The 12061-nt window shown below is 37.8% G+C and overlaps 1 protein-coding gene across 3 annotated transcripts in view; it reads right to left on the reverse strand.

Annotated features, from left to right (window-relative positions):
* The window catches only part of PDLIM3 (PDZ and LIM domain 3), a 62787-nt gene that overhangs the window by 26250 nt on the left and 24476 nt on the right, over positions 1-12061 (reverse strand). For all 3 annotated transcript variants that reach the window (XM_036764918.1, XM_036764919.1, XM_036764917.1), the window contains exon 3: positions 10876-10960. In XM_036764918.1, the coding sequence (XP_036620813.1) occupies positions 10876-10960 (85 nt within the window). The remainder of the gene's footprint in view (positions 1-10875; positions 10961-12061) is intronic.

Here is a 12061-nt window from a genome sequence, read left to right on the forward strand (position 1 = left end):
AGCTTTGGTGCCTGAAAAATGTCTTTCCTATACTTGTGAATTATGCATTCCAGACACTCAAATGACATCTAACAATGTGAACAGTACCATTTGATTTAAGGACATGTAAGCGTAGGGGAAAGAGGGAAGAATCCTTTGGCTGTATCATGAATGTCTTGCTTTAGAAAATGAACATTAGATTATGTTCAAGGATTGCTAGACAGAATTTCTCATTAAGTCGGAGGTTGGATTAGATGACTTTATAAGGTCTCTTTCAACTTCAAGATTTTCAGTCTGCTTAAAACACATTTTTTACCACCGATGTTAAGTCTTAGATATGTTTGATATTACATTTCTCTAATTATTATAGGGCAATAATGTTATGAAAGAAAGATAATTAATATATGTCTCTAATTTAAGATTCACACTTTGAGTGTCTTTACAATGGTAGTTAATCTACTAATTGAAGAAAAGCGGTCATAACTAGAGAAACAAGCTGAATCATATTAGGGTTATGTTTTGCCTAATGTTGCTGTTGTTTGGTTATTTTCAGTCTCGTCTGACTCTTTGTGACCCCATTTGGGGTTTTCTTGGCAAAGATACTGGAGTTGGTTTGTTGTTTTCTTCTCCAGCTCATTTTGATGATGAAGGAACCAAGCCAAACAGTGTTAAGTGACTTGCCCAGGGTTGCATAGCTAGTGTCTGAAATTGGATTTGAACTCAAGTCTTCCTGACTCCAGGCCTGGTGTTCTATCCGCTACACCACCTAACAGCCATGGCATTTTGATGATGGTGCCCAAAGTCAGGGCACCATTTCTGGATAGGTTGGAGTTCCATTCTAGAACATTTTATTTCCACTTAAGACTTAAGAATTGTATATGATTTGGAGTGTTCAAAAATCGGCATTCTTATCTGTGTAGAAATGCCTTAATTAATGAATCCTCTGGGACTTTATGTCCCTTGTACATACTCAAATGAATCTGGATCTCATCAGTTTGGATATTATCTCCAGTGATGCATAATAATGACCCATCTATGACTGCTCATCCTCTCACATGTCTTCCCATAAATTCACCATAGGGAACCTTGTACAGAGTAGGCATTTAATTGATGTTTGTCTAATTGGTTGAAAAACTCCTATTACTGTAGTTGGCCTGAGCATGAAGAGGTCTGGAGAAATTTAATTCTTCAGTGTTAGGTTTGTGGCAGTGGTTAAGAAGGGAGCAGGGACATCTCAGTTATAAACATGTCAAAAGGAAGACAAGGCTTGGCCCCAGTTGAAGGGAGGGCTGAATTCCTAGGGCTTACAAAGCCCAGTGACTTGGACATTAGGGAGGACCTATGTGGGTCTGGCCCATATATGGACTTTGTGTTTAGCTGGGCGGTGGAACCAACCAAGGAGAAAATGGAATGCTCACTGTGGAGTCTCAGAGCCAGGGAGCTGTAATCTGCTTTGTAGTGATGGATGGCACATGGATGCAATTCATAGTCTAGAATACAGTTACTTGTTGTCTAGGTGACGATGATGATGATGATGATGATGATTTTTAACCAATAACAATCTAATTTAACAGCAATCGATCACACTCTTTTGACTGCAGATATGTGTCCTAAAAATAAATGTGCAACGAGGTCTACTGGCTAGAGCCTTGGTTTGGGGATCCTGGGTTATTATTCACCAGCATGCAGCATAGCTTTAGGAAGACAGTGATTCTGTTTATCAGGTGTGTCATCTAAGGCATGGTAAATTGGTAAGACATTTTAAATCACATTCACATTCATTAAGCAAACATTATTTATTAAATGCCTGCTATATGGAGGCAGTTTGGCACAGTATAAAGAGCATTAGTTATAAGGTCAAAAGATCCAAGTTCAAATTCCATCTTGGAAACTTAACTATCTACAGATGTGACCTTACCCTCCCATGGCCTCCATTTCTTCATCTATAAAATGAGGGATTTGGATCTCCACAGAATGAGAGTGTTCAAAGGAATCTCAGGGGCCATCTAGTGCAACCTATATGTGAAAGGAATTCCCATAATAACATACCTCACAGTGGTTGTCCAGCCTCTGCTTGAAGACTCCCAGAGAGGGAGTGCTCACCACCTCTTAAACTAGTTCATTCTACTCTTAGCTCTAATTTTTAGAAAGTTTTTCCTGGCATCAAGCCTAAATTTACCATCTGTTGTCTTTGGTTCTGCCTTTGGGGTCAAACAGAACAAATCTAACCTGTCTTCCACATGACAGTCCTTCAGACAATAAAAGAAAGCTATCATGTTTCCCTTGAGTCTTGTCTTACCCTTGAACATGCCCAGCTCCTTCAACAGATTTTCTCTTGTCATGGACTCAAGCCTTTCACCATTCTTGTTACTCTTCTCAGGACTTTCTAGCTTATCAATATCCTCCTGAAACCATTTTGTGGCACCCAGAACTGAACACAAACATTCTAGATGAAATGTGAGCAGGGTGCTATACAGTGGGATTTCCACTCTTCTATTCTAAGAAGCTAGACCTTGCAGAGCAGCTCATGATTGTATTAGTTTTTTGGATTGCCACTTCACGTTGCTGATACACACAGCCCATGAAAATCTCCAGAATTTTTCAGAACAATTGTTTTCCATCAAGGCCTCTCCATCTTGTTCCAGCGAATGTTATTTTTGGTACCCAAGAGCCAGAGGAGATCTAATGAACTCCAGTTCATTAGATTAATCCTAATGCTCCAGCCTGTCAAGATCCATTTGGATTCTAGATCCTCCAGTGTGTTTGTTGGCTACTCCTCCCAGCTTTGCATCATCTGTAACTTTGATGAGCATATCTGTCATCAATGTCTTTATCTAAGTCACTGATAAAAATGTTAAACGTTACAGAGCTAAGCACAGATTGAACAAAGTAGGCACTTAATTGATGTTTTTCTGATTGGTTGAAAAGCTTCTTTTATCACAGTTGGCCTGAGAAGGGAGAGGTCTAGAGAAATTTCTTTAGGACTAGGTTTATGGCAGTGGTTGAAGTTGCAGCAGAACATCTCAGGTATAAACATGTCGAAAGCAGGTCAGGGCTTACCTCAGTTAGAAAGGAAGCCTCAATTCTCAGAGTTTACCAAGTCTACTAATTTGGACATTAGGGAGGGTTACTACCTTAGAGATCTCCCATCGTGTTGACATTCATCCATTAATAGTTTATCTTTAGTCTAACTAGGGGCAGCTAGGTGACTAGGGACAGCTGGGTGGTCCAGTGGTTTGAGTGCCAGCCTTGAAGTTAGGAAGACCCATCTTCCCGAGTTCAAATCTGGTCTCAGACACTTACTGGCTATGTGACCCTGGGCAAGTCACTTAACCCTGTTTGCCTCAGTTTCCTCATCTATAAAATGAGCTGGAGAAGGAAATGGCGAACCACTCTAGTATTTTTGCCAAGAAAAACCCAAATGGGGGTCATGAAGAGCCAGACATAACTGAAAATGGCTGAATGGAGGGATTAAGCATCCTCTAAGTCCCCTCTTAGCCTTAGATCTATGATGTTTGAAGTGTTAGAGAGATACAAAAATGAACAAATTCGGTACCACTGACCTCAAGGAACTTGAAATCTAAATGTGGCAAGAAGGGAGAAAATAACTCAGATACAATGATATATAGGTATGATATATAGAAAAAGATGAAAACAAAGAAGTCTAGGCAAATGTGATATGAAAAATTTGAGGGTGGAAAGATTTTAAAAATTGTAAAGATGGGAAATTGATTAAGCACAATACAACATACTACGTGCTTAAGAATTTTACCAAATTATTCCTAGGTCACTTGGTTTAAATAAGTCAAAGACATTTAAGTGATTGACTTAAAATGTGACCAGAAACAGAACTCCACGAGGACCTAGTTCCACAATGACCTGATAAGCTGCCCATTTTAATGACCTTCACTTTTCATACTGATACACCTTTGTTCATCAAAGATGAGTTTATTTATGCAGCTCTTTTGGAAAAGGCTCTTCATTGTCTAACAAAAGTATGGAAAAAAAATCAGTGTAGAACAATAGGCCAGTTTTTCTTAGAGACTGATTCTATTTTAACAAACTTCACATCACTGATTTGGGAGATGGGTGGGTGGGGGTGGGGGTTAGAACATTTCATGGCCAACACCAGCCCCTCCCAAAATTGTAAACTGATCAAAGTTTCTTGCTAGCGCTTTCAGCCTCCTTTTGGGGGCTCATTCTACTTTCTGCCCCTCCTTCATCTCAGGAGCACTCTTCTTACTGTTTTTTTAACTCCATTATATAAAAACCTATTATTAGGAAATGATATGATAGATCCATTAGCTCTAAGGAATAAATGATTAAGCAAAAGGTGTTACTTCATTGCTGACTCATTTTGACTCCATTTGGGGTTTGACGGGCAAAGACACTACGGTGGTTTGCCATTTCCTTCTCCAGCTTATTTTACAGATGAGGAAACTGAGGCAAACAGAGTAAAGTGACTTTCCCAGGGTCACACAACAAGGAGGTATCTCAGACTGGGTTTGAACTCATGAAGATGAGTCTTTCTGATTTCAAGCCCAGAGCTCTATCCATTGTACCACTTGGCTGCAAGAGTTACCTCTCCCAGGGGTATTTGCATTTAAACATAGGCTTAGCCTAAGGAATAAAGGTTTAAAAGAGACATTTCAGGCATCTGCCTCTTATTGAGACTAGCCTCCTTAGTTCCCCCAAATCCCACAACTCAGATAGCATTCTGCCTGTGCTCAACAGGAAGGCCAAGCTTGGCTTTGCCGGACAATTAAAGAAAAGGAAGTTATTGAGTCTTAAGAGATTTGCTCTGCAAAGGAAAGTATTGAACTGGAATATTCATATATATTTACCCCCCACATCAGTTTCCTTGTGGTAAAAGCCTTTTTGTTTGTTTTTTATTGTCAGTGCAGGGAATTCTGTCTGATTTAGCAAATAAGTCCTAGGGAGCTTTCTGATGTTCAGGATAGTGAAATGACTTTCCCAGGGTCACAGAGTTGTTGATGATGTAATGGCAAGCAAAGTGGGGACTTTTTGCTGTTTTTTCTTTTGGAGTGCTTCCCAGCAGTAAGATAATTAAGTGCCTTTGATTGAGCCTTGCCTTTGTTTGAATCAAGAGTCTTTGATTGAATCAAGAGTCTTTGATGACCTGCTTAAGTCACAAGAAAGCCTAAGTCACATGAGTTTGAGTCACATGGTTGTAACACCCTCTGTGGGCTGACCCTAAAGAAGTGTATATATATTCTGAGGTTAGTGTTTTGTTTTGGGGGGCTCACTCATTGGAAGAGCATTCCTGTGATTTTGCCAGACAAGACTCTGGGTAGCTGTTAAGGAGCCCTGCCGCCTCCATCCTTGACATTGAAAACCCAGATGTTGGTGCTTCTCTCTCTGGTGACTATGTATGTATTGCTATGGAAAGACAGAAGCTGTCTGCTGATTTGTGTCATTTGCTCTGTTCATATAATTTCTGCTTATAATTTCTGTTTGTGTTTTCTCTGAAGTTCAGGGTACTGACTTTTTCCCCTGAACTAAATGAATGATACGTGTATGTTTAATTAAAGTGAGATTGTAAACCCTTTAAAGTTGCTTTCCTTAGAAAAGCAGACCAAAGAATCTGTGCTGGCAGTCCTCCTGTGTGCTGGTGTTATTGGCCTTACACCTTCACAGCAGCTGCAAGTAGCATTGGTGTTACAGATGACAAGGTAGTATTTGAACTTGATACTTCCTATCTCTAAGCCTGACATGCTAATCTATATAATTTTTGACAATAACTAATGCCTTTTGAGAGCATTTTTTAATAAAGGATATGCAATATTTATCCCCTTCTTTCTAGCTTGAGAAGAGCTGGCTCAGAAAATCTTTTTAAATGTGATTTATACAGAATGCTACAAGCTAGATTTGGGTTGATTTCACTTGGTTATGGCAATTCTGTACAGAAATATTCAGATAAGCATCAGATTATTTGACTCATTTATTCCATTTAGCAAGAGTAGATTTAAATGAAAATTCTTTGTCTTTTATAATTCAGCTGCACAGAGAAGGGCAGAATGTAATTTTTATAATCATGTTTACTGGCATCTGCACCTAAGTAACTACATGAATGCCTGGAATGAGAGTTACAAAGTGAAATGAGAAGCTGATTGAAGGTCTCTACATGTTTGTACTTCACAAGAACTATAATTGTCTGTTTAAAACACCATAATAAAATTGTAGATTTGATATTTTCTCCTTTTTTTCTTTAAAATATTCACAGCTTATATGCATTTTATGCTCCTATCAGAATAGAAGCCCACTGAAGGCACAAATTCCTTTAGTTTGCTTTTCATAAGCCCTGTACAGCAAGTCTTGTATACCATAAACAATCAATAAATGCTTGTTAAATTGAACTAAAGACGACTTAAAAATCTAGATAAATTTTAAAAATATATAGCTACATGTAGACATGATGACTTCCTAGCCAGAACAGTTTTGTGGCTATAGGCTCCATTCTGGTATGACATGGTAAAATACAGATAGTTTAGATCAGAAAGGAAAGACAGATACCTGCTTCCTGGTTAGATGATTTGTTCCAATATTTTTTTAAACTTACTTTGTTACTTCAGTGGCTCTTGGGGGACTCCTTCCACTGGTACAGATGGAAAGCTACCTATGTCTGTGTGGTTCTTGTTCATGTTCTCTCGTAAGTCCTCCTAAGAGGCTCTACCCAACTGAAAGCCTTGCTGGGACCTTTTAACATTTCTTTGATACCAGCACAGCACTAGAAACGTCCATCTGTTCTTCTTCAGTCTAAGTACATGATCAACCCAACACTCTTTCTGATCATGCATTTCTTTGCTGATATATTTTGCAAGGTGGCTCAGGGGAGAGAGAGCCAGACCTGGAGTCAGAAAGACACCTTCCTGAGTTCAAATCTGGACTCAGATACTTGCTAACTGTGTTGACCCTGGGAAGTACTTAATGCCATTTGCCTCAGTTTCCTAATCTATAAAATAAGTTGGAGCAGGAAATGGCAAACCATTCCAGTGTCTTTGCCAAGAAAATCCCAAAATGGGGTCATGGAGAGTTGGATATGACTGAACAACAACAATACTTTTTTGTGCATAAATGAGATCATTAGCAGCAAGTCACAACCAACTCAACACTCACCATGTGTCTCCCCATTGCCCTTAGATAACCCACAATTTTAATTCTATGGGAGAATGGTGTTCTAAAATTTTCAGCCAGATGGAATCTCTAGGAGAATATTATGATTGAAAATGTTTATGTTTGGAGAGGGAGCAGGTGGCAATTGTTGAAGATACAACAAATTTCCTAAATACAATCTTTTTGTTTCGTCTTCAACTCTGAGCCCACCTTGTTGTCCATCTATATAATTTTTAAAAGTAGTTAATCTATTGTGCCTGTCCAAGGAATAAAAACTAATGGAATAATTCTGTAGGCTTTCTACCTAGTTGTACCTTAAGATCAGGACTATAGGCAGGCATTGTTGGTATCCTTGGTTTTTCTTACATAAATTGCTATATTTATCTTTTTTAAGTGGCCCTGGCTTTCATTGAAGTAACTTTATAGTGTCTTGGGACTGTATTGCAATCAGCATGTCATTTACAAACACGAATACCTGGAAGACCTCATCATCTTTAGGGAATCCCCTTTCCATTTGGAGTCTGCACAGACTATTCTCTAATAGTGTTTTACAATGCAATATTTGTAATCAGAGGTTGACTGAATCACTTCTGTGATTGCATGTATCAAGGAATCTTGTACAGTCAATATATGGATGAGAAACATCTGTTGGAAGAGGCCTTTAAGGCTGCATTTTATTTTCTTGAATCAAAAAGGTTGGTTTTTAAAAAAAAATCAGCAAATATTAAATGCAATGGGATTTTGTATTCTTTGTATTTTACAGCCAATTGCATGACTGTGAAGAAGTCTTCCGGTGTAGAAAATCATCTGCAAAAACCAACCTGTTTCCCTATCATATTTTCATCAAGAATGCCTTTGATAGATTCATTCTTTAAATATTTTTTTTATAGAGATGTGAAGGCATATGATACAGTGGTTGCTCATGTCTTCATGTTTGCCTGTTTTGGAGAATGACAATATCATCTGTTATTTTTCCCCCCATTCTTTTGGTATCTGTCACTCAGTCTTTAAAAATTCCATTTCATTGCTTCAAAGGATGTTTGCTTTCAGTATGAATTTCTTCTCTTTTATTTTGTTTGATTTTTTTGTTTGTTTTGTATTTTGATTATTTTGTTTGATTCCACTTCTCTTCAAGAATTTCTCTTTTTTAAGTACCATTTCCTCTTTCTTAGGTAGTGATGAGGTATTGAGTCCAAATATGGTGGTTCCATTGACTCCAATTACGAGAATATATTTCAGTCCCGTGTTCCATTTTGCATCTACTTATTGCCTCTTCCAAATTTCATTTATAAATGCTCTTGAGATGATCTGGAGTGGCTGAGTTTTATGAAAGTTTTCTGCACTTATTTTCTTTCTATTTATCTTCAATTGTTAAACCATACCAGTCTTGTTTTTTTTTTCACCCTCCTCTATAATATTTCTCAGATGAGTTTGTTTTATAAATCAGTGCTGCCTTTGGGTGCCATAGCTTTCTGTTTGATAAGGAGATCAAGTATTTGCTGGCTGAAGTGATTTTCAGGTCCTTCTAATCCCATTTTGACTTCTTCCTTACATGGTCTAAACTTCTATAAGACATGATGATAATAATATCTAATATTTTTACCTTTGTCTATTTCCCATTTTTTAAATCAATGACTTGCTTGGATATATGGGTTTTGGGCTGTTATAGTTTCATGCATTGTCCTTTCATTTTTCTTCTTCCTTCGATTTTGGTGTTGATTTGCACTTCTGTTCTAACTGATGGTGTTTGAGATCCCTTTTAGTCCTAGATCTGTGATTCTATGATTCTGGACAATGATCTGACTGAACATAGATAAAAGAGTCTGAAACCACTCCTGTATCACCAATTAGTCATTTCTGGACCACCCAGATATATTTAATTTTAGCTTTTTTTGGTTGTGATGTTGCTAGGTGTTTGCCACATCTGGAACTTTCTAACTCTACAACTGAGGAAATTATTCACGATATTCCATGGTAGTCTATAAAACTTTGGCCTCTTTTTATTCCTTATTTTGAGTCTTATTTTCCAACATGTGCCTACCTTCACCTCATAGCTAACAAGTATCAAAATATACACTGACTTGACTTGGGCGATCTCCTGAAAATTTTTTTAGACTTTCTCTACTTTGACATTCTCTACAACAGATGTTGGTGCTCAGACTTCATGGTGGTCTTTTTGATTATTCCCCAAATAAATATTGTACAGCCAGATGACCAAATACTTCCTCTTAATTGTTGTCTTTGTGCAAATGATTAAACCAAATTCAACTAATCCATGATTTTTAAATTTTTTTGTGTGTCATGGACACTCTTGGTAGTCTGGTGAAGCCTACAGATCCCCCCCTCCCTTCTCAGAATAATGTTTTTAAATGCATACAATAAAACCTAATGTTTTAGAAAGGAAACCAAATATATTAAAATATGGTTATCAAAATGCATTTTTTAAAAAGGTTCATGCAACCCACATTGGAAACCCTGCTCTATAGGCTTTGCTGTGAGTCTTCTCTCTTCTCCCTACACTTGCTTTTGGTAGACTGATGACCTCTAAAGCATATTCCAAGTCTCCATCTAGGATCTTGTGCTCCCATCTGCTTCAAAGGCTTCAATTATCATCTCTACAAAGGCTACTGTTTCCACTCTCCTCCTTTATTGATGTTTTCAAGAAGAATTTATAAGCCATTCTTTTCTATAGCTTCAACTTCCTTTTGTCTTCTGACTTAATTTATAGTAAGAATGTTGATATTGATGTAATTCTTCTAGTTGCATGCTGAATTGTTGGTCGTTAGACAAAAAGCTCACATTTAGTGGAGTACCGTCTGTTGCATCTATCTATCTATCTACCTACCATCTCTACCTATCTATCAACCGATCATCTATATCTATCTTTATTTATCTATCATCTATATCCATCTTCTATATCTATCCATCTATCATCAATATCTATCATCTGTCATCTATCATTTCTCTGTCTCTATTTATCATCTCCCTTTCTCTATACTCACACATACACACATATATACTTTAAAAATTGATTTTCTTAGCACTCTGTGTTCCCCTTCCCTGCTTTTTGTTATTGTAGTAGTAGAGGGAGGCCACATCCAATGTTGGGCCATTTGTATTTTTGTGTTTGATAGATTGTCGTGGCCATAGTGGCTGACCTTCTGGTGATGAGCATTTCTGTACTTCGCCAGGCTGATCCTAGGATAACAGACGCAGTCTATAGCCAGTACTATATTGAAAGCCTTCCAGTTTGGTTGAAGCTTACAGAGCTTACATCTAGTGGTGTAGTCTTCAAGAAGCCCAGGTCAATTCCATATCATGGCAAAACATTGGAGTAATAGGTTTTTGTGGGATGTGGGGGTGGTTTCTGATGTTTTATTCCACTTCAAAGGAATCCCCAGTATGGATTGATGTGATCAGAGGGGAGCATTTGAAAGGTTTAAAATAAGGGAAACATTTTCACTCATTCAGTATCATGAATGAGGTAAACAGTTTCAAGGAAAGTAGAATACACCTATAGACTCTATTAATGACAAAATACTTAGAGTATGCTTAATTTAAAACCCATTTTTAAGCATGCAAACTTTGGTTAAAACTCACAATCAGTCATCAGGTATTAGTGTAGGAAGTGATTTATAGGAAAGAACTTAAGATAAATGGAAAACCAATAGCAAATGAACAATGTCAATTTTAAAGTATAAAAAACCACATGGGGTGGGGAGGGTAGCAAAATGCTAGAATAATTTATCCTATAGTTCATACCTGGGGTTCAGATTCTAGGTTGATTTTGAAAGGATGTGCTTTCCCATCTTCTGAAACTTGGGGAGACCATAAGCGAGCTTCTGCCCTGTTAATAAAATGAAATAATTGAACCTCAAGCTTTTAGAAGTTACATCTCCCCTTCTAGCCCAATGATCAGACAGGTTTTTCTTCCCTACAGTTGAATATGAACAATATAACCTCCAAGGATTGAATAAAAATGATTTTCCCTATATCCTCACTCTGTTTAGTCCTATACAAACAATGCTACGTCTGTTTTCTGTCATCTGGAATACATCGAGTTCCCTTGAGGCTCTTGTGTAAATTCTGGGGTAACTAGTTACTAATTGCACATTTTAAGTTGTGTGGATGTATAGAAAGGCCTAGAAGAGTAAGTCTTGAGTTTTCACTGAAACGGTATGTGCACACTGCCTCCGTATTGTTCATCTTGTTGTGTTGTTCATGGTCTGGAGTTGAATCCATGCATGGGCACTCAACCATTTGCTAGTAGATAAGTTACTGCTTAGTGGTCTAGCATTATGGGAATTTGCTTGGCCTCCATTCTGGAGCTTGCTTAACCCTACTATTCACTTCATACATCACTTGTCCTACTTAAATGGCCAATACTCTAATCTAGGATCTATCAGATTTTTCTTGGACTACTCTAATAGCCTTTTCATTGTCTCCTTGCTTCTAGCCTCTACCTTTTCCAATTTGTCCTCTGCAAAGCTGCCAAAATAATTTTCCTAAGGCAAGATTATAAGATCACACATTTACAGCCAGAAGAGAAATTCAAGGCCACTTAAGGCTCAAAAAAGTTAAATGGTTTGCCTATTATCACACAGCTAATAAATGTCAGAGGTAGAATTTGAATTGAACTCTTCATGACTTCAAGCCCACATTATATTCATTATTCCAGTTCTGGAATTATCCTACTCCTTCTGAAAGACCTTCTGTTGCTCCCTGTTGCTTACAGTAGGGCTGTCGAATCTTAGGTTTTATTGAAACAATAGACAATATATTTCGATTTGCCATTTTAGTGAGACCTCTGTGGTAGCTCGACTTCCTTTACTAAAGCATTTATATAAATTTCTATGCTTGTAGGCGGGCCGTATAAATCTTACTGAAGGCGGCATGAGGCCCGCTGGCTGCATTTTGGACGGCTCTGGCTTACAGGATAAAATTAAAC

The sequence above is a fragment of the Trichosurus vulpecula genome, chromosome 6, assembly GCF_011100635.1.
Source record: "Trichosurus vulpecula isolate mTriVul1 chromosome 6, mTriVul1.pri, whole genome shotgun sequence".
Taxonomy (NCBI): domain Eukaryota; kingdom Metazoa; phylum Chordata; class Mammalia; order Diprotodontia; family Phalangeridae; genus Trichosurus; species Trichosurus vulpecula.